The sequence below is a fragment of the Vollenhovia emeryi genome, unplaced genomic scaffold, assembly GCF_000949405.1.
Source record: "Vollenhovia emeryi isolate VEMERY1.0 unplaced genomic scaffold, V.emery_V1.0 DF939159.1, whole genome shotgun sequence".
NCBI lineage: Eukaryota > Metazoa > Arthropoda > Insecta > Hymenoptera > Formicidae > Vollenhovia > Vollenhovia emeryi.
Window position 1 is genome coordinate 1,182,555 of NW_011967207.1, and position 22,912 is coordinate 1,205,466.

Genomic DNA, 22,912 nt, shown 5'->3' on the forward strand with positions numbered 1-22,912 from the left:
ATTTCGAGCTCATGACTAATTGGCCTGTCGTAATCGGGAACGTCGATTTGTCTCTTCTCAATCACTCACTCTTTCCCTCTTTTTTTTCTTCTCTCCCTCCCTCTCTCCCTCATCTCATCTCATCTCATTTTTAATCGTTCGTCCCACATGACATCGTTGTGTCGTTTGTGCGTTGCAGCCCACCACCCGCCTTGGCATCCCGCCCATCGATTCACCCAGCTTACGATCAGTCCAGGTAAAGTCCCAGTACGATCCGTAACGCTCTCGTTGTTCCCGATCGCCTTTCAAGATCGTCAGTATATAATTTATTTCATAAAAATGGACAGCGTGTGAAACGTCGTCGCTTCGATTCAACGCCGCGGAAATTAAATCGAGTTTTTGTCGCCAAGATAACATAATTAAATAAAGTGATGTTTTACCAGTGCGATTAAAAATCGTCGGTCGCCCCCCTACATATTTCGAATATAATATATCTATTCTCTTTATTGTCATAAAAATATGAAAAATTAGTTTCAAACTGTAAAACAATTTTCCTCTTTTTCGTACACCGAACTTTCAATTTATTGAAATCTAAAATCAAAATTGGCATAATGTAAGACACAGTGGCATTTTCTATACTCACAGAAAAATAGTAATTTCTAAAATCTAATGATCTTTCATATATATTTTTATATAATTTCGCGATTCTAAATAAATAAAGAGGGAAATTTTTTAACGAGTAACTATCTTCACATCAAGTATACACACGGGTGTATTTTAGCAATTAATTATCCCCAAAAATTTCGTATGCTGATAATCAAATTGTATGCAATTGTTTGCATGACCTCCATAGCAGAGATAACGGTTTTAAGCACGGGAGGAGTACAATGTTCCTTGAGACTTTGCGCGATATGGGCCACTGATTAACCTATCGTACTTTTGTATTAACAGACGTTATCAAGGCAGTGAAATCTCGCATGTTCGGCTATATTTGGCACTGATAACCTTTTGCAATCTGTTAATTCTGCGATTGTAATTTTACTTTACGCCTCATTTCTCTTGACGCAACTATAATTTTATTTCATTTACTTGACTCAAGAATCAATATCAATATCCAAAACAAGAAAGTAATAACTGATGTAAAATAAACCACTGTGTTAAAATATCGTTTTATCACTAAAACTACCGAGTGCTACCTACGTAGAATACTGCGTAGAATTCTTAGAAGAGAGAAAACAAATTTATAAAATTAATCATCTGCTAAATAAAATCAGGGAAAATTTCGGAAATTAAAATTTCATTAAAAATGAACAGTAATTATTTAAAAGATGTGAAACCAATTATTTTGACGTGGTAGTTCTAGTGTTAAACGCAAAATATCGTATTTTCCATAGAAAAATTAAACAAAATCTCTATGACGATGGTAATTAAAGAATGATAATTAAAGAAAAAAAATTATGAATTTATAGGCACCAACGAGCAACAGTTTCATTGGTCCTAAGCCGTTCGGTGGATCGAGTGGATTTTCATCGAATCTATCTCCGACTCCGACATTGAATTCCGGCAGCAGTACCTTACCACGTCCTCAAAGCCAGACTGTGACAGGTAAGTCCATCTTATTGTTAATACGCGTAATAAGTTCGATGTAAACTTGCAACAGCACAAAAGTGACGAAAACTCGTCTATCTTTATCCGTACACTTATGTAATTCAGGTTACATAATATTGCATAAAAAAATTTATCGTAAATAGAAGAAGACGAATTAAGGTAATGTGAGATAATATTAGTTAAAAATTTTTTAAAGATGTGTTAAAATCGATCTTTTATGACAAGTTGAAATATTCGACTCGAAATATTATCCGCAACAACGGATAAATAATAAGACAATCTTGCCGCCTCCTTTCTTCATCTTTTTTTTTTCATTCGGGGGATTTGCGTCGATTTTACGCAGTTATCTGACAAGTTCGAAGGAGCGATCTCGAAATCGATTTAAGATGATCTCGCCCTGTGCGTCCGTGGCCTAACTCTGCCTTCGATTCTTGCAAATAGGTCGGTACTCTACCCTGCCAAAGCCAAAAAGTTCGCCTTTCAGAGGTACGACGAATAGATTAGAGCCGCCGGTTGACCGAGTTTCGAGCTTTGGCTGATACGCCTCCTTTGGCTTACGTTCTCACATTTTATATCGCTCTTTCTCCCTTGCACGCAGCTCGTATATCACGTATCATTATATCGACCGATCGATCGATCGTTGGTCCTCCCTGGTCATCTTTAAATAGCGATAAAGCGAGAGAAAGAGAGAGGGGGAGGTCCTCTCTCAGTTTCGATCGTCTCATTCTTGGCTCCTTATCATTCGTCGTTATCTCGACGACGACGGCGAACTCTGAGAGCTATGACAGTCTGTAACGACCTTCCAATACGCGCTTTTATCCCTTTTTACTTTCATACTTAAAAAAACTTGCACGATGCGCTCGGAAAATTGTTCAAAAGTTAATTTTAAGTACACCATTAGGGAAAAGTTTAAATTAGTAATCATTTATGATAAAATCAGAAATTTAATATTTAATACTATAATAACACTTGTGTGCACAAGACAGTGATAAATGCTTCCTTAGTTGCTTCCTCTCTTTTCTTTTTAACAATTTGGATATAGGATTCTTTTCTAGAAAATTTATATTATTTTTTTTAGATTAAAAGTGACTTTATAGTGTTATTTTAAAGAAATTTTTGTATTATTAACTTTATCATAGAAATGTGATATTTTAGAAGACCTAGTAGTAACTTTTTCTGAAAAATACGTAGATCGATCCGCATGTCTGTTCGTGAAATTTGACCGTGTGTTATCGTGCCTCTCTTTCCGCGCATAATCTTTCTTTTATCTTTTTTCAGCCGGTCCGTCTTTCAACCCGAAACCCAGACCTTTCTCCCTCACATTCGCATGAATCAATAGCTCTCAATGGCGCCGTCGTCGTCCTCATGCTGGCAACCGAAATGCAAACACGATCAAGATGATAAAAGTGCCAGACTATAAAAAGCGATTTTACTGCTCACGATTTTTCTTTCGAGTTTTGCAGAAAGTTTTTAACATTTTCCGATAATTAGATAATATGAATGAGAAAAATCGCCTTCAGTTATTTCAATATATATCTATCAGTTTATCAATATAACATTGCAATACTTGTTTTATTATACTCCAATAATGTTTGGAATAATTTCTGTTTTATCTGTTCCTAAGAAAGAAATCGTGAGATAGCACAGCGACTTAACAATACTTCTAAAGTGTTACTTGATGACAGTTTATATTGTCATCATCCCAGGGTGTTGAATAAATAAATGCAGATGCGAAATAAAGCACAAGTTCTTCGTTGAACGAACGTACATCTATACTTTGGTTTTTTTACCGCGCCACATCGTTTCTTCGATACTCGCTCATGGATTGACATTTACAGCGTTTTTTCTTCGCTTCGTATCGATCATCTTAAATATTCGACATGTATCAGTGCCAATACACATTGTCGTTACAGAATCATTTTGCTACTTACGATCTGAAAGCGATGTTTAACATACGAAGGCACGCAGCTCTCACGCTGCTCTATTCAGAGTATCGAGTGTCGTGTGATTATCAAGAATGCACATTTGCTGATTTTAATAATAATGATTAAAAGAAGATCTTTTCACGAAGACTAAATTTTTAATTAATTAAATGCCTTATAATTTTTGCTTCTTTTTCTTAATTTTGCCTACCGAGCTGTGCTCGTGGTCCTCTTTCATTAAAAAAAATAATCAGATTAAAACAAAAATAAAATTATCTATTAAATTAAAATAACTTTGTACTTTTTGTCATTCTTTGGATATTTAAAATGCTAGCAAAATACTTTGCAAATGAAAAATTAATTGCTTTTATTTTATAAATTTGCAGTAAAGAAGATAAACAAATATTTTTAAGATACAATCTTTTAAGATTACATTTGCATAAATACGTAATGAAAAATATAAGAAATTTTTTAAGACATAAAAAATTTCGATAGTATTATAAAGAATACCATTATTTTTTTATATTTAATGTTATTTACGCTCCTTTTTGTAATAATGGCTAATATATGCAATTATGATAAATTCGCCAGTTTCTAAGAATACATTCTAGCAAGTTTAAATTATATAACTTCTTGTTAGAGTTGTTAGAAATTGTTAATCACTGCTGGCGACTTGAAGAACATTCTTATTATTTAAATTATATATTGCGCTTGCACATTTAAAGTACATACTTTTATGAATTCGGAAAGAGACCACGGGCACGCGCGGTTCATCGTGCTTCTTACTCACTGCAAATTTCTCTGTTTTTTTTGTCTGTTCTTTCTAACGTACCCTGACGATTCTAATCGATCACTTACCCTCCCGAACGCGTGCATTATACACTTTTCGTGTGTCGTGTTTTCTCTTCCCCGCAATTCCGGCGAACTATCTCTATCGCTCATCGCCACCCCCCATTTGCCATCCCAGAAACCTCCAACAGCGAGACTTACGAAAGATCCTGTTATTACGAGATCGTGGAAAGCACGAAGAATCAGGCCTCCCGTCCCGACTCCGTAAAGTCCCGCCGGAGCCTCGTTTGGCCACCCTCAAAGCCTATCGAAGATATCACATATCCCACCGCCAGTCCCCTGTATATCAATCCGAATCCTGTTCTCGACAAAAGGTGCCATCAGATCAAAGAGAAACGTGCCAGCATTGAGGCTTGCGAGCGAGCTTTAAGTCATAGAACCGAGAGGCATCGAAGCGAAAGCATCGATCGAGAGGTCGAAAGGGTATTGAAAGGGTACGGTCGTCGGCAAGAAATTGACGCGATGGATCGGATAAGTTGTCCTGGGCAACCGGTATACCGGCGTGTAGATTTGGTAGACACAGGCAGTAGAACTTCTCGATCGGATGTGGTAACCTCAAGGCCAAGTTCAACCGACAGCGTCCGCAGGTCGCTGACGCCCACCAGAATCGTTCAACCGATTCCGAAACCTTGGACCGCGACCGTCAGCAACGGGGGTACCAATCTTTATCAGCAGAGTTATGCAATACCGCCACCGCAGGAACAGCCTGCGGGACAGGTTTGCAAGAAGTTCATGCGGGAGGTTTGTCACCGAGAACGTATATCGGGCGGCAAGGAACATCGGGAGGAACAACGAGCTTATAGAACAGAAATCTGTCGAAGGGAGCAAACGATTTGTCCGAAACCGCCCTTGCCCGCACCTAAGCAGGAACAACCATCAGAGACAGTCAAAGAAATCGACACGGAGGTAATCGACCTGAGGGGTGACGAGACCGACGAGGTGGACGTTTCGAAGGGAATTCAGGGCGAACACGATCTCATCACCGAGACGGCTGAAGAGACGGTGGACGGTATGCACACGAAGCAATCGGCAACCTTTGAGAAAACCGTGGAGAGAGTATCATCACCGATAGAGAAACCTAGCGCGTCGATGATAGAGGAAGCGGAAGACAAAACGGAGTCTCAGTGTTTCGCGAGAAGAACCGAGACACATATCAACCGAGAAGTGGGGGACACAGTGGAACGAACTGTCGAGGAATCCGCCGAAATGGTTACGTCGGCTGTCGATGCTCAGCAGATGTTAGAGAAAGCAAAGGAAGAGGAAGAGGAAAGAAAGAGAGAAGAAGAAGAGGAAGAGCGAAGAAAAGAAGAAGAAGAAAGAAGGAAGCGTGAGGAAGAGGAACGAAGACGTCAGGAGGAAGAAGAAAAGAGGAAACGAGAAGAGGAGGAGAAGATCAAGAAGCACGTGACCTTCAATGAAGAGGATGAAGAAGTCGAAGAAGTGCGAGAGCAGCCATTGGGCAGGACAGTCGTGCGAGAAGAACGCATCACGGAATCGGAAGGGTCCACTCCGGGACGCTGCAAGATAACAAAGGAGACATACGAAGAAATCACTGAAGAAGTGCTGGTTCAGGAACGTGTGAGAAGAAAAGGAGCCGTAGAAGACGAGCGTAGAAAGAGCTTGCGTGAACAAGTAGAGGTCCATCAGAGCCTCCGGGATCAACAGGCGCCGGAGAGACGGAGTGTTGTCGCAAAATACGGACAGCAGCCCCAGGAGACCATGGAGACGTGCAAGAAAAAGGTGCAGTTCCTGAAAGAGACGGAGACCGGTCCGAAACCTCTGTCAGACACGCCTGTAAAAAATTCCACGCCCAAGGAGTGGAAATCCGAGATGGTAAATGCTTTGACAACCGCATCTGATCGGTCGTACACGCCGTTAAACGCTACGTCTAGTGTGAAGGAACTCTACACCGAGGAGACCATCTATCTGGACCACAGGTGTCGGCCCAAGCCACCGCCACCGAAGGAGGAGATTCGACCGATTTCGCCTTTCCAGCAAGCACTGACGATAGCACCTGAACGATGCTATACTCCTTTGAGTCGCGAAATTGGACCGGAAGATCAACAGATTGCCAATAGAGCGCAGACTCCGAATCTTCAGACTCAAACCAACAGCTATTGCCCGCCATTAGATATTTTATACGGTAAAGAGGGTACGACGAGAGAATCTTATGCGCGAGAGCAGATGTGTGTCAGGAAGGAAATTAAGGAATCAAGACCGCGACCTTTGCCAACTCCACCACCGGATCACCGTCTGAGAGACTCTTCGGCATCGCCTGCCGCGAGACCTCGACCAGAAACGCCAAAATCATCCAAATCTTTCACAGCTGGTCTGAAAAAGCCAGACGCCATACCGTCCTATCAGAAATACTTGGTGGCGATGAGAAAGGAACCTATAGAGAGTCAGCCGTTCGTTCCCAGTAGAACGCCTACTCCAACGCCTGGCAGATCCAAATCGCCTGCTCAAGGACCACCCGAGCCGCCAGCTTGTTACGTGAAGGCTCAAGCCCCAAGAGTTCGAGAAGATCCACCACCATCGAAACGCGGCGGATCAGTGCATTTCCCCTCGCGAAAGACCATCTCTTACAACGTGGAAGAGGATACCGATAGCGGTCACAGAAAGCAGGAATATTCCGCTTCGAGATCTGTCAACTACGACGAGAAGGAGACCAGCAGCCTCGACGCGGGCCCGACGGACGCACTTTATGCCCAGTTCCAGGAAACGCGATGTATGACGAGTGAAGAGACTAGCGAGCAGGAGAATACTGCGACCCACGTGAAGAAAGCGCTTCAAGTATTCGAAGATTATGAGAAATGCGAGCAAAAAGAGATATTACCGCCGCAGAATCCGAAACCAAGCGTCTGTGCCATCGATAAGATAAGCTATACGAAGCCCACTTTGTCTTGTCCCATGACATCATCTGCGCCAGCGAGACAGCCGATCTACAGCAGTTCCACCGAAGTACGTCACGTGCGATATGACACGCCTTCACCGAAACCTTGTTCGGAAACAGGAGTGACCGTTCTGCCATGCAAAGCGCATTCCGATCAGGGAATCAAGGCCGGCGTCGTCGTGGTGCCCTGCGATGGTTCCCAGACTACTTGCCCTAGATCCGGAATCTGTGTGACAGCCACGAAAGATCGATCGGGCGTGTGCGTGTCGCCTTCGTTCGGTATGCGACCCGGTACCTGCGGTCAACCATCAGGTACATGCGGTCGCGAATCCAGCTGCGACTTCAACATCTCTAACTGTCCGGATTCTGACATCTGTATAGCTCCGTGTGCCGACGGTTCCGTCTGCGTGGCACCTTGCAAGAAACCTGGTCCGAAACAATCCAAGGCAAATCTTCCCTTCCCTCAAATTCCACTTCCCTACGAGGAAATTTCTCCACCGACCCCTCAATGTTCAGCTCCCGGCTTCAAACCTCGCACTAATCTGAGTGGTCAGCTTGCGCGATTGACCGCCAAGAACGGCCAGTCAAGTGTGCCCGTGGTGCAGCTTTACAAGCCGACTCAGACTCCTCAGACTCAGAGTTATACCGAGAATACTTATTACCACACTCAGAGCTACCGCGAAACCCACTGCGAACCCGGCAAGCATTGCCAGAACACTCAGAACCGCTGCCAAGACCAGATCCATTGTGATACCTTTAGTAAAACCCAGAATTTAGTAGACCCACCAAATTTGTCGTCCCACCCGGATCTAGGTACTGGAATCGGTGGCCTCGGCAGCGCGGGTTCCAAGAGTGGATCGTTCGCCGGTAGCAGCGCGCCCAAACGTGGACGAGGTATCCTGAATCAGGCTGTCGGAGCGGGATCACGTATACCCCTATGCGCTCACTGCAATTCATACGTCAGGTATTCGGGATTACGATTGTCCGGATCAATAATATCATGTGCCTGTTGTTTTCGTTGTTGCTTTTCGTATCTCGTCCTGGATGTATTTGTTTTAACACATGCTTGTTTTCTTTGTTCATTTTCATGTTGACATATGTATATATGGCTGTACATAGACGTATGTGTGTGTGTGTGTGTATGTATGCGTGCATATGAATCTAATTTTATTTTTTAGGTGCTGTTTTTATTGTCTTTACGGGATTTTTGCGACTCCTTTTTTGAAAGATTCAAAGAATTTTTAGAAACATTAAAACACTTATGTGTACATTTTCGCACTGTCGTCAGCTTCAAATCAACTTCAGATTGATATAAATTTATAAGCATTTGCATAATTATGCACTATTTTAGATAATAGACGTAACTAAATATAATTAAAATACTTTTATGCACTATTTTAGATAATAGACGTAACTAAATATAATTTAAAAACTTTTATTTACTAGGTTGAAATTCAATTTTAATTATTTAATTTTTCACGCAAAATTTCATGTTTTTTAAAGTATCGAATTAAGAGTTGTAATCTTTTTCAGATATTTTATCAACTATTTTCCTTCTATATTGTAATTCAAATTCACCATAATAACTGCAAGATAATTTTTTATTTTTAGTGATTTAAATATTAATTGATATAATTTATACATGAATATATATGTTTCTATTAAACAACATTTTGTTACGTTTGTGTTTGGAAATTTATGTTTTCACTTATCAGAATGATACACGGGAGTTAATTGCACTTGTTTGTATTGTAATTTTTTTAAATTAACATGGTTTTCGTTGCATGTTGTTGACAGCTAACGAAAAAAATACTAATCACAAGTCGAACGGCTTCATTCTAAAACCAGTGTGCTGTAAAGACGGCAAGGAGTGTAAAAGGTTCGTATAAAACTCCACTCCGCTAATAAACGTCCATTAACACTTGTGCGTTTTGAAAAATAATAATATATCTCACTATAATTATGAAATTAATGACAATATAATTATAGAGGGCCTTTCATCACCGCTTTGGGCCAAATCTGGTGCCCCGATCATTTCGTCTGCGTTAACGCGCAATGCCGTCGTCCTCTTCAAGACATCGGCTTTGTCGAGGAAAAAGGACAACTCTATTGCGAGTATTGTTTCGAGAAATTCATCGCGCCTTCGTGTAACAAATGCAACAACAAGATCAAGGGCGTGAGTATATCAGTGGCTTGTCGACGATGACAATCACGATGATTCGATTCATTCGCTTCTCTTTTAATGTACAGGATTGTTTGAACGCGATTGGAAAGCACTTCCATCCTGAATGCTTCAATTGCGCTTATTGTGGCAAGCTCTTCGGTAACAGTCCGTTCTTCCTAGAGGAAGGATTGCCGTACTGCGAAGCTGGTTAGTATTTCCGCGATAAAGAGTACAAAGTGTATCATAAATACAAGAATATGTCCTACTTATAAAATTATTCGTGTATTTACTTCGTTATTCAATTCGTTATGATTAAATGGCAATCTTCTCTTCAATGCAGATTGGAACGAACTGTTTACTACGAAATGCTTCGCGTGTGGATTCCCAGTCGAGGCTGGCGACCGTTGGGTAGAAGCTCTGAATAACAACTATCACAGCCAGTGCTTCAACTGCACGGTATGTAAATTTTTTTAAGAGAGATTTACTTATATCCGTGAAAACGCTACTTTTTATTTCATATTATTTTCATTCATCTCGTAAAACCTTATAACTTTTATTGTGCACGAGATCTACAGCTTTGTAAGCCGATGCGGAATTGTTTTAAAATTAACATCGTTTATTTCTTTTGCAGATGTGCAAGAAAAATCTCGAGGGCCAAAGCTTCTACGCGAAAGGCGGTCGTCCCTTTTGCAAAAATCACGCGCGTTAAAACCATCCGACCATCGATGACGTAGGATCGATGGGATGATAGGAGAGAAAAAATAAAGAGAGGAAAGAAACGGAGGAAAAGTTCAACGAAGAGAGAAGCGTACAGTGTTAATGCACCAATTACGTTATCGTGATTACTTTCTTTTTTCTGTGTCTTCGACCGAAATCACTTGACTAACCCTTTGTCAAATCCGCGAGCGATCCTTCGTATAGCTATAAAAATACAGGATCAATTAGGGTGATTTTTAACAAAGAAATATCTTTATTATTTGAGTCTGACAGTGAATCCTAACATCGGTGAAACAGAGAACGATGGTTCTTTATACAATAGATGTACCATAAAATGATATAAAAATTAAGATATATATGAAAATATATAATAAAAATAAAATTTTAAAAAGTGACGACTATTGATGATGTTAAATGACATGATATCATATTTCTTCCAGCGTCACCCTGATTAATTCTACGCAATGCATATTTTCACGAGGTACTAGTAATGTCGCGCGCGTCGTCCGGCTACGAGATTTATTCATTAATATTTATTATCTAGCTTAATTAAGAATGGCGCAGGAGGCTATCGATCATCATAATCCTAAAGAATTTAATAGAGATGCAGGTCTCCGTTTCCAAACTATAAAATTTAATAATTTATTAATCGTTTACTTTTAAGCTAAACTAAAACATATAGTCAAAAGAAACTATATAGATGGATAGTTTCTTTCTAACTAATGAAGATTTGAAGGCTCTCTTGAACATAATTCAAAATTACTAATAAGTACAGGCCATCAGAGTCAAGCGCGGTAATTAGTGTAAAAAAAGAATTAGTGAAATTTTAATTACAATTTATTAGCGTACGTTTCGATCCTTTTTGAAAAAAAAACTTCTCGACGAAAAAATTATCGAAGGTCGAAAAACGCGGTGCGCAAATAAATGTCATTATAAACTGCACGTAATAAATTAAAGTTTAAACATAGTCGCTGGTTATGAAGTAAAGTTGAAAGTCAATATACTTATATATAAAGTTAAATTAGAAATTAAACGGTGAGAAGTAATAACTACGTGATGTATAGAAACCAAGAAATCAAGAGATTAAAAGTTGTATAAAGCTGATTGATGTCTATCAATTCAATCATTGCTGCACCGTCATTGATGTAAGTTTAAGATGCCCGTTAGAAAACCTTTCCTTCCCCCCCAAAAAAATTCGATGTTGATCGATCGGTCAGAGTTGGTCATTGTTTTTATATGGAATAAATGGAGTATAGAGTGTTAGGATTTTTGTGAAGCATTTTGTGAAGCATTGTGAAGCACAGAACGCGTTATAGGTTTGAGATTCAATAGCCAATACAGCAAATCTTTCTAATTAATAAATATTCCTTAAAAAGAGCGTTCGTTTTGTCGTGATTTTATACACGTTGCACGGCTTGCGCTAAAAGTTTCGTTAGAATGAAATGTTCTTGCGTCTATCAAGATGCAGCTTTGTTTCTAATATTTCGACAGTTCCGTTTACGAATATCGGCCATTATCTTATCGGCCGTACCGTGCGTCGTGACATCGACACTGCGAACAAGCGGCGCGATTAATTACGCCAGAGATGTTTGATGACATTTCCTTGCACTTTGTGGTTCTCGATTGATAACGGTAGGCTTAATGGAGCTAACGGAATACCTCGTAAAATCGTTCACGGCAGGAAACACTGGGACGATACAACACATAACGAACGAGCCGCCGGCGGAGTCGTCTCGATCACGAATCACGCAAAGGTCATCCGAACAATTAGTATTACGTAGGCATAATTTCGTATTTCCAAGGTGCATCGGGATGTAGCAAATATCTCGGGTGGCGAATTCCTTTACTCAATGATCGACGACGGTGCAACATAACGAGAGGAAGAAAGAAAAAAAAAGAGAGCGTGCGATTGAGCGAGAATAGATGAACGATAGTGGAAATCAGATTGAAAGTGTGAATGACGAGTAAATGCGTTGATTACATAAAAATAAAAAATGCTCACATAGTTTCTGAACAATTAAAATCTTATGCAATTGCAAACGCATTAGATTTTAGACGCGGATAATCAATAATGTAAAACGGAATTCAAACAGTTTTACTTCACTCGGGCTGGTTATACCTTCTGTGAGATTTAGTGTCTTTCTGGTATCGAAATTTATTAAATTCTTAAAACAGTCCAACAATCTTCAAGCAAATTCTTATGAGCATATTTTAAGACAGTAAGCAATGTTATCACGTTTAAAAAATAAACAATTAACATTTGGCCTCTAAATATATAAAAACGATACTTAGAAAAGTATACTCTCGGAAATATGCTAGTCAAAATGCTCAAAATTACGTTCTTAAAATTATTAACATTTTTCACGTAACGGTAACGAATTGTTCTTAATTTATAGACGAAAGAAATGTAGGTAGAAGTAGCGAGTAATATTTATTAGTTTATGAGAGAGTCGGGAAATAAGTCAGAGAAGAAAGAGGAATCAGACATATTTTGTGGGCGTAAGTTGTATTTGTCGAAGATATTTAATAGCTTTACTAAATCGACGATAAGCAAATATATATCCTTAGGTCATGCAAACTTCGCGGTAATCTTCATCCGCGAGTCCGCCGTACCCTGGAATCAGTCGATTAAAACCGAGACTGATAACAGGTTCAACATGCATCCGGGCCTTCATTTAATCAGCCGATCGATTCGCAAGTTGGAAAAACGAAAGGCTAAAATTCGCACGGTAGGAACGACCTGCTGACAATTCTTAACATCTATTGTAACTACTGTAACTACTGCGGTCTTTTATTGAGGAGAACTAAAACTGTCATTAAAACCCTTTAAAATAAATTCATGTCTTTAAATTTTTTAAAACGTATGTATTATTTTTAATTAAATAATACAATGATCAGATTGCGTGGTTTCTACTAAATTTTCAAATGCTCTTGTCTTTTTAGGATTGCTATATTTAAGTTTATGATCTATCGGTGAAGGCGATAATAATTAAACCTTTAAGTCTAATTCGCCTATTAACAAATGTAATCCATTTCAAATTAACGAAGGAAACGTTCGAGTTCTATTCCAGGATATGAAGTTGCAGGAAACATGAAACGTTGTCGGTACTATTTTATGAAATAAGAGACTCTAACACGATAGATATTGTCACATTATTACGTTACTTCTAAATATGTTACCGATTTTCTGTGCCATCTGCGTGAGCTTCTGTTATGGCGTAATTATTTTTTTGTGAATGAAAGCAAGCAAGAGAAAGAGGGAAAAAGGTATACGTGCGAGAGACTTAACTCAACAGAACTCGTTTATTTGTGAAAGGTAATATATAGTGTAATACTGTAATTATAGTGTATAAGTGTTTTAAGCTGTGTTCGCGATAATTCCGAAAAAAAGAAAGGAATGCTGTGCGAAGAGCTTGACTTTACCTGCACGATCGAGTAATCTTCGACGATTCAGACCACCGCCGTTCGATCATCGACAATCGTACAATAGCGCGGACCATAAAATCTCAATATTTGCTTGGCTGACTATCGGCTGAGGATAAGCCTCTGTATGCGTGTGTTACGTGTTGCTTATAAAATAAAAGAGATTATTCACTTGAGAATTCAGGATTTCTTATTCATTATCTTCCCCGTTTCCGAAATATTTTGAAATCAATTATTAAATTATTGTAAGTTTACTTGTTAAGAAAATTAAGAGAGACCAATGAGATATAAATCTCTAAATTTGTAGTTTATTTTAATTTATTTAATTCTATTGTTTGCATATTTTACTTTTATCGTATTATATATATATTTATATTTAATAAACTCTTTCACGTTATATAAAATTTTGTATATAAAATTTTGTAATAAGTGACACTCGACGTACGAAACTTAAAAATGCTGAAGTTCAAAAGGTGACCAATTTATGCGAAGTCTCGATTTCATTTCAAAGAATAATTTTAATTATCTAAAATCGCAATAGCATAAATATAAATATACGTATAAATATATGTTATTGCTATTGTGTTTGAGTTAATTCACTGAAACAACGTGCGAAAAAAGTTCTCAAGATTTCTTTATCGGGTGAAGTATGCTTTATGAGAGATTCGCGTGTATAACGAAGTATCTAATAAAAATCCAGTAAAGAGCTACATCTATAAAACTTACGAACGACGCACGATTATTTACGAGTGTTATTTGCAACTACCACTCTGTACTTCAATGAATGGGAGTATTGATTATATCATGAATCGCGAATTTTGAAGTGGATGAATGAACGAGTCCGCGAAGATGCCACGACATTAACTGTCATCGTTATTTATCAATACAGTCTCAAGAAAGATTGATGCACGATTGGAATAAGATAGCCGATAAGACCGATTAAACTAATTCCGACTTCTAACCGAAGTAGACAGTCTTTGCAATGTTTCATCGATTTATCATTAGCGCGACCTCGCGGTACCTGTCTGCCTTCGAAGGAGACAGATAGTCTTCTACTTCGTCAGAAATAGAATATTTTATAAATAAAATTATTAAATAATGAGTCAGGTCAGAACTAAGTGTTCAAAACTTGTTGAAAGACGTTTGTAAAGGATTGAATTGAATAATGATACGCACTAAAAAAAAAGCTATCGATAGTAAAACCAAATCTATACTGACTAGCGAAAATAAATAAAATAAGTGGCTGTGGTGTCGCGAAAAATAATACTGAATTTTAAGAAATATTTCAAATTTCACATTCGTGAATATCGAAAATTTCTTATGCGAAACGATCTTTAAAACGACGTACCTTACAATTTTACACACTTTTTCGTTGTGACTAAATTCTTGTCTATTTTTCTCATCTAATTCGATTCTAAATATAATATCAAATATTTTAGTGCCTAAGTACTCCTTTGCACGGATGATTGCGGCAGAAAAAATGTATACAGTAAAGAATTTAATTTAACGCGGGACATTTGACATTTGACGTCAAGTCGTTGCGAAGTCAATTACGTTCGTCCTTTCGAACTTTCTTCAATTTTCCTATACTCGAAATGTACGTACAGTCCTCATCTCTGCGCCTAATCTGCCAATGTGTCCTTCGCACATACGTTGGCCGTTAGTCAGTCCTAATTGTTCGTTAAGCACGATCAATAACGATGTCGCACATCGTTCTGCGGCGATAAAAACTTTTCACGAAATTCAGATAATCGGGTGCCCTAATTAAATGCAATTGCTGAAACTAAAATAATTTCTCAACTCTTATGTCCGCATTTATCGTCGCGTGACATCTGAAGAATGTCCTTTTATCTCTGTCAGAATCTTCGCAAATATCGTTTATAATTATCCTCATTAAAAATGCGTCAGCCATTAAAAGAGACTTTAAAAGCACGCAGGAATGCTAGGGAAAAGTTCAGTCTCTCATTCGAGCTTGAGAATGTCGCAGAAACGTAAAATACACTTGAAGGCAGGGTTGGATTAATTACTTTACACGTCTCTCAGATATTATACATCCATTAGGCAAACGTTAATTATTAAAATTTTACATGGCATTTGAAAAAGTCAACAATATTCTAAAACTTGAAAAAATTTCACCATTGCAAATTTATTATATCGTTCTAAGAATATTTTATTAATATACTGATAATTTAGCATTGTATTTGCTTTATGAAATTTCAGAGTCAGGAATCAAAAGCCGAATAGTTTTGTTTAATCGTCCGAAAATGTTCAGCCAGTATAATTGCAAATGTTATATCAATGTGCTATATTTAGTTTGAAGTCTAGAGCCTCGTTAGTTGCCACGTGCAAACCATCCCTGTACCTTGACGGAAAGGAACGACAGTGCGCGTCGCGTGCTTCTAATAACCTTCCATAAATTCGAATTATCTAAATTCTCTCCGATCCTTCCACAACGAGCTGCTTCTGACCGCCTACTATCTCACTACCGGCATTCGCATCCGGCGTCCTTGCCGTCCCTCGCGGCAATCGTGGTGGAAAGCGCATAAAAGCTGCAAGCGGCACACAGTAGTAGCCTGCGCACCTGCGAACAAGCCGAAAGCGATTGCGTAGACCGGAACGTGGCCGCGCACCAGTGAGAACCGAGATCCCGCCTTGTTCGCACTAGCCATCTCAGCGAGAGACTTCGCCAAGAAAACGGCCTCGATGTATCGAAATCACGGGCGATTCTCGATTCACCGAGTCGAAATGGTAGCGGAATTGGCAGCGAATTTATTTCCGGCAATTACCACTTTGTAAGTCTCTCATAAGTACTAACAATTTGAATTACAATGAGTAGAAAATATTGATAAAGTATGTGGTTTCTATTACGATATTATGTATCTTATACAGTTACATTTAAACATGTAACATGTAGACATGTAACAAATCGCGATCTCGAGTATATTAATTGTGTGAAACGATTGATCTCTAGAAAATTATAAATTATGTAATACAACAGTAATTTTTCCAGATAACTCTTTACGTGAGGATTGAGGTTATCGACAAAATGTATATTATCCGCGGAGGTAAGGTTCTCTTCTGCATATTGCTTTCTATTTTGCTTGTGCTAACAATAAGAGTCGAAAACGATAGACACGACACACACGTGGCGTCGCTCGCGATCTATATGCACTTTATATTTCAAAATATCCTTGACACTGACGAATACTTGGTATACAACCCGACATACACAGATCTCGCGTGTATGTCGTACCAATGTATTAATAGATACGCGTATTTGCCATTAATTTGTAATTAACGTCGACAAATTATTCTACACTCGACTTTTTAACACGTCTCCGTTATTTTAAAATGAAAAAAACATATTCGTTACTATCTTTATTACAAATTTGTATCTTTATTGAGGAACTAGAGACATTTATTACTGTAATTTTATTAATAAAGTATCAGATCGTATTTATCGAATTCTTTTCGATGAAAGAGAAACTACTTTTACCGATATTTGCACATCTCTTTTTTTTCATTTCGTGCTCTTCAATATGCTCTGAAGAAAATATAATTAAATTAAATTTTTCCATTTTTTTTAGTAAGAGAAAGCATTTTATCTATAAAAGAGTTGATAGCGCCATTTCGAGACAATACAAAATTAGGGTGGTTAGTGATTTGTTAATATTTCTTAGATGCGTTTGCTAACATGGAGATATTTAATTAATTTAATCCTCCTCTTTCTTAGACTGCATGTAATGTGCTTCTGGACTATAATGCAATATCGACGTAACTAAACCGAAGGTTCGCTGTATCTCTTAAACATCAAACAGAGTACGATGCTTCGGCATGGCAATAAAATGCATGGAAGGGCCCTTTGTGTTCAGACTAAATGACAACGGTACCGGACCGCATCTGCTTGTACAGGTACAACTGATAGTGAGTCGGACGAAACTTTTCACAATCCCGGAGACTGACGGTCGCCGATGAGGCTCTCGATAAAGCACGATCGAAATCGTAGTCTAGTAGTAATCCAATCGTAAATCTGCACGTCATTCATTGACGTACGAGCGCCGAAACGGCCGCGCGCGTTGCCGCGCGATGCATCGCGGATAATCGATAACGATTCGGCGCGAAAGGTCGTCGGCTCCGACGGAAAATGTTAACGTTGTACACCCGGCGGACGCGTCGGAGATAGGTCCCCCTCTAGTCCGGCCTTTATGTCCCTTGGAATTTGTTCGCGGCACGGTTACAAACTTAGACTTAGCGCCCTTGAACCAAATACTTTTCAAGGTACGCGATACATACATGCATACCTGCAACGCGCCTCTGCGTGCACTTGCCGCTTTTAGACGCGACGATTAGGTAAGTGCGACATGCAACGGTAAAAAAAAAAATAACAAAAGCAGAAGGGACTAAGTTGGACATGGCGAAAATTTCCAGCGCGAGATTTCTGACTTCCGCGCTGTGTCATATTCCACAGTTATTAGCGTGTTCCGTTGTACTGTGTATTATAAAACATGATTTCTTATTATAAAATATGATTAAGTCTTAATACTAAATATTTTCTGATCGAGTTTTAACTTATCAGGTCAGATTCTTTCAATTCGAACATATATTCTTTTTTTAATAATTTAGACAGAGGTCAATGCACAAACGCATCGTACATTTTTAATGTTCAACGATTAAATTGGCACAGTGAAGTAAAAAAATTGGGTTATTCGTGAAACAAAAATTTTAAAAAATGGAAGCTTGCCAATCGTAACGGCGGGCGTGTAATTCGCGAGTTATTCAGTGGTTTGCATTAAACGAATCTAAAATAAGCTATTCCGAAGCTACGGAAATAGTACAGTCGTGTCTCACACAATGTGTGATTAATCAAAATTAAATAATGACATATCCAGTGTCGAATACTATAGAATTTCGAAGTGCAGCACTTTGCGTGACGCGGAAAAATCTGCATAAGTATTATATTTACGAAATTATCCTCGCTTCTTTCGAATTCGAAAGCAAAAAGACAACAGTTAAATTATAAGAAACATCCAAAGTTTAAAATGCAGAAACGTATATAATCATCCCTCATCTTCTCTCAATTATTTGTATTCGCATAATTAGAAATTATTTCTAAAGTACTTTAGAGTAAAAAATTGTGTCAAGCTTGTAATCTTTTAAATGCACACACGCGCGTACAAGCGCTTTATCCGAAAAATATAAATTGAAAACGATTCGGAAATAAATTCTTCAATTAAAGCGATGTGTCGTGCGTGCCGATTTAATTGTAATCAGAGGCCTTGGCTCGTTTCTGATGTAGCGAGCAGTCAGTCATTCCTAATGTTCTAATAACACGACAATAAATCAAGGGCGGTCGTCGCTATTTTCGCGTCTCACCCTCGAAAGTTTCGAAACTTCGGAATGCGTAGGTATGTGGAATTAAGGAATGCACTTTCCGGTTGCCGAACTGAAAGTGGCTCCCAGCCTCGATTTGGCCAATCGATGCAACACGTCCGTGCACAGCGTGTGGATTAAGCAGATATCGATTATGGTATTTCGGTTGTAACCCCTGGTATAAAGCAAGATACTAAAATGCATATTTAGAGAGACACCAAAATAAGTCGAGTACCCTCCACAAATTTATTTGTAAGAATATTAATATCTAGGAATCGAATGCATCGATAAAACTGCTATTTTCATCCAACGTATTCCGCGGCGACTTGCCTTAAAATTGCGCGATTCAACTTTCAATTGTTATCTATAAATCCGTCAATGAAACGGAAAAGTGTAAGTAGAAACGTAGCGCGATAAGTGACGTGTCGATCGATGCCAAATTTTTTTGTTTAGTCGCGACGTTTGTAGCATTTCTCACGCTGTTGCGAATAACGCGGGAAAGATTAGTTTTCGCTTTTTCCGTTGCAGTCTGCAACGGGGGGAAAATGCATGAGCACTCACGTGTATCGACATTTGAGACGGGTTATAAATAGTACCTAGCCCCCCGGAATAAACCGTCGAGGTAATATCAGCCCTTTCGCTACCGCGGATGTTTTCTTCCGCAGGTTTGCACGGAACGGGGATGGCGGGAGTACGCCGGCGAAAATAATGTATTCAAAGATCGATGGAATTTATGGTGGCGGTCCGGCGGTTTCCCCGCGTCGCATTACAGGCCGTTACTCCCCTGGCAGGTAATAACGCAATATCCACCCGCATTTTGAAAGTTCGGGTCTTCCATCCGAAACGTATATGATAAACGGACAAAGATATCAGTCTTTTCAAATTCCTTAATTTTACATCATAATAAATTAATTAACTATTTCTTGAATTTTCCGAAAAAAAACAGTCAAACTTCAATTAATTTTAATTTATGGCATTAATTAATTAGTTTTAATTACAATTTGTGACAATAATTTTCTATGTTCGTTAGACCAATTTCACGTTGTTTTCTTTTATTTCATTAAGTTTTTAATCATTTATAATATTTCAACTCTTGTTCAATTCATTGTCAGTTTAATTCAGGGAATTAGTTAGCTAGAATAGTATATCGGATTATTTTTCGAACAGTTTGTCAATCGGATACCGAAGGGAAATTCCATCTGCCGGAAGGATAAGCTTATCCGCCACTTGAAACGCATGAAAAAAGTCCACGGTTCGATATATGACTTCAGGTATACGACTAAACTTTTAATTGCGCTTACCTGCGTCAACGCAAAAGTTTTCCCCGCAAAATCGCATTATTTTCATTTATTAAGTTGCCTCAAATATTCGGTCAATTAAAACGTGTGTATACCAAAGTTAAATTACATTTTTCTACCAAAATCGCTATTTCTCATTCAATTTGAGATATAAACTGTACAGAACGTAGGATTACTTCCTAGCGACGATATTCATTCATCGTATTAGTCCCGCAGGGTACAACTTGCCTTCCGAGTACACAAAATTGGCCGAGGAGTGCAGCCGTTGCGAGAAGGATGACAAGGTTTGGATCTGCAAGCCGGTCGGCCAAAGTCAAGGGAGAGGAATCTTTCTATTTCGCGTGAGGCTTCTGTTTAAGGTGCAGCACAAAGTGCAAGAGTCGCACAAATTAAATAACGCGTGTATTTTTCCAGAAATTAAGCGACTTGTCGTACGATAATGCCGCGATAGTGCAAAGGTACATCGAGAATCCTTTGCTGATCGGCGGATACAAATTCGATCTTCGCCTGTACGTGTGCGTGCCGTCGTATCGCCCGTTAACGATTTACCTGCACAAGGAAGGTCTGGCCCGTTTCGCCACCGAAAAGTTTTCCCTGGAGCGATTGGACGATCCCTTTCGGCATCTGACAAATTTTTCCCTCAACAAATTAGGGCCAGGCTACTCGGAAAAGAAAGAACGCATCGGCGCCGGTATTTTAATATATCGTATACTACCCTCTTTATTGTTCTATAACCAGACGCGGGAATTAAAAGGAGAAAAGTAAGACAACAATCTTTCTTATTTTTACTTAGGATGCAAGTGGACGTTTAGACAACTGCGAAGATATTTCGAACAGTCAGGATACTCCGATTGGATTCTTTGGCAGAGAATCTCGTGTCTAGTGACTTTAACGATTCTAAGTCAAGCAGCAGGCATTCCTAGATCCTCGAATTGCTTCGAGTTTTTCGGCTTCGACGTGCTGATTGACGAGAATTTAAAGCCGTGGCTTTTAGAGGTAAATATGAGCGTGATTGGAAAGGATAAATGAAATAATTGAATCGAATAATAAAAAGATAACGAATCTTCATAAATTACAGGTGAACTTAAGCCCGGCATTGAGTAACGACTGCGAAGTCGATTCAGAGGTGAAGAAGCCTCTGTTGCACGATCTGTTTGACTTATTGGGTCTTCCAGTGTGTAACACCGGGCTCTCTCTGTTCACAATCTGGTCCACCTCCGATCGCATCGAGGAGGACGACGGCGAAGTGTCTTCCAGATTCGGTCGCTCCGTGAAAAAGAGATCGAAACTCGGTCGAGAAGCCGAAAATTTACTAAACCTTTCCTCGGAGACCCGAGCCACGGTAAACGCCCGCGAACCTTCTGCCTTTCGTGATCGATATTAAATGCCAATAACACGTCAAACATAATATTTTCAATTATGGATAAGTAGAAGAGACTAATCTCGAAATGTTAAAGATTCGATGACTACAGATTAGTATTAATCGAGAAAGGCTAATGCAATTTTACGGGCGTATTGTTCACTCGAGAAAGAAAACTGTGCCTCTCATATTGCGATTTTCCTTCAGCTGAGACAATCAACGCCGGAAGTTTGCCCGACCACGTGGCCCCGCTACAATCCGCTGTTAATGGACAAATACATACGCCGATACAAGGGAAACACGATCGAGAATCATGCCGCGCCGCCGATTTGGGACAACGGCAGGGACTGGAGGGCTTCCTGCGTAAGGGAGGGCGGATGGATTCGTATTTGTCCGTTCATTCGGACGAAGCACATCGAGAACACGGAATGCACGAGACCGTCGCCCAGAGCTGTCGAGAACGAGATCAAGAACATGGTCCTTTCTATACAGAAGTAAGTTTTGCGTCTCTATCGGTGCCCATAATTATTTTACCCCGTAGAAATTAGCGCGAAGCTATACGTTTGCAAATTTTTCGAAGAGGCCGAAGTTAGAAAAACTTTGCGCGTAAGATATAGATCGACGGCGACTTGAAGTATCGAGTAAAAAATTAATACATTTAGTTACGGCTGTGCGAAATCATTGAGGTGCAAATTGCAGAAAAACACACACACACACACGTCTTGCGAGACGCAGCGCAATCTTGTAATACGTTTCTCTTTCAAACAGGTATTTGAAAGCCGCGAAGGAGGTGCAGCAGAGAAACGAGAAGCTCACGGACGAGCAATGCAATGCTCTTTTGCAGAGCGAGCTGCAATTGAATACAGAAATTTGGCTGCCAGAAAAGTGAAAACCTAGAAGTCTGCATTTCTCACTCACAGTCTTCAAAACTTGTTCACGCCCTTTACGCTTCTTTATTATATGTAGTGTTACTGTGAAAAATATTTCGTACGATATTTAATGCACACTGTACTAAAACGTGCGTCATTTTCATTCCATTGGTCTTCGATTGTACATTGTATTCAGTATAAAAGGAGATAGTCGATTACGCGCGATTTCATGCAACAAGCAATTAGATTCGTATTGGTAATTGCATTTGGCATTAAATGTAGTCGTCCTCGACTCGCAAATAAAATTATTTTATTACAATACCGTAGTATTAATTTCGTGGCAATTACGATTGCAATACTGTATAATCGCGAATCCAACTATAATTTTCCCGACATTGTGTTGTTGCGATTACTCACACAACTCCGTTATTATTACTAGCTGCTGTTAATATTGTAACAA

General features: G+C 39.2%; 2 protein-coding genes and 1 long non-coding RNA gene across 5 annotated transcripts in view; 2 read left to right on the forward strand and 1 right to left on the reverse strand.

The window, feature by feature from the left end:
* The window catches only part of LOC105564872, a 37,667-nt gene extending 23,933 nt beyond the window's left edge, over positions 1-13,734 (forward strand). Inside the window, exons 10-16 of the mRNA XM_012017609.1 lie at positions 179-235; positions 1,449-1,584; positions 4,477-8,215; positions 9,241-9,427; positions 9,502-9,622; positions 9,756-9,871; positions 10,047-13,734. Of these exons, the coding sequence (XP_011872999.1) occupies positions 179-235; positions 1,449-1,584; positions 4,477-8,215; positions 9,241-9,427; positions 9,502-9,622; positions 9,756-9,871; positions 10,047-10,124 (4,434 nt within the window). The 3' untranslated portion in view covers positions 10,125-13,734. The remainder of the gene's footprint in view (positions 1-178; positions 236-1,448; positions 1,585-4,476; positions 8,216-9,240; positions 9,428-9,501; positions 9,623-9,755; positions 9,872-10,046) is intronic.
* The window catches only part of LOC105564871, a 32,710-nt gene that overhangs the window by 5,725 nt on the left and 4,073 nt on the right, over positions 1-22,912 (reverse strand). The window lies entirely within an intron of this gene.
* LOC105564870 (probable tubulin polyglutamylase TTLL2) lies at positions 15,818-22,896 on the forward strand. 3 transcript variants are annotated; one of them, XM_012017607.1, is made up of 12 exons: positions 15,818-16,347; positions 16,566-16,620; positions 17,143-17,209; positions 17,289-17,467; positions 19,591-19,716; positions 20,093-20,196; positions 20,432-20,564; positions 20,638-20,914; positions 21,017-21,219; positions 21,302-21,565; positions 21,791-22,077; positions 22,352-22,896. In XM_012017607.1, the coding sequence occupies exons 4-12, from the start codon at positions 17,390-17,392 to the stop codon at positions 22,470-22,472; spliced, it is 1,593 nt and encodes a 530-aa protein (XP_011872997.1). In that variant the 5' UTR covers positions 15,818-16,347; positions 16,566-16,620; positions 17,143-17,209; positions 17,289-17,389; the 3' UTR covers positions 22,473-22,896. The 3 variants fall into 3 exon arrangements, with proteins under 3 accessions (XP_011872997.1, XP_011872996.1, XP_011872998.1); XM_012017606.1 differs by lacking the exon at positions 17,143-17,209; XM_012017608.1 differs by lacking the exons at positions 17,143-17,209; positions 17,289-17,467.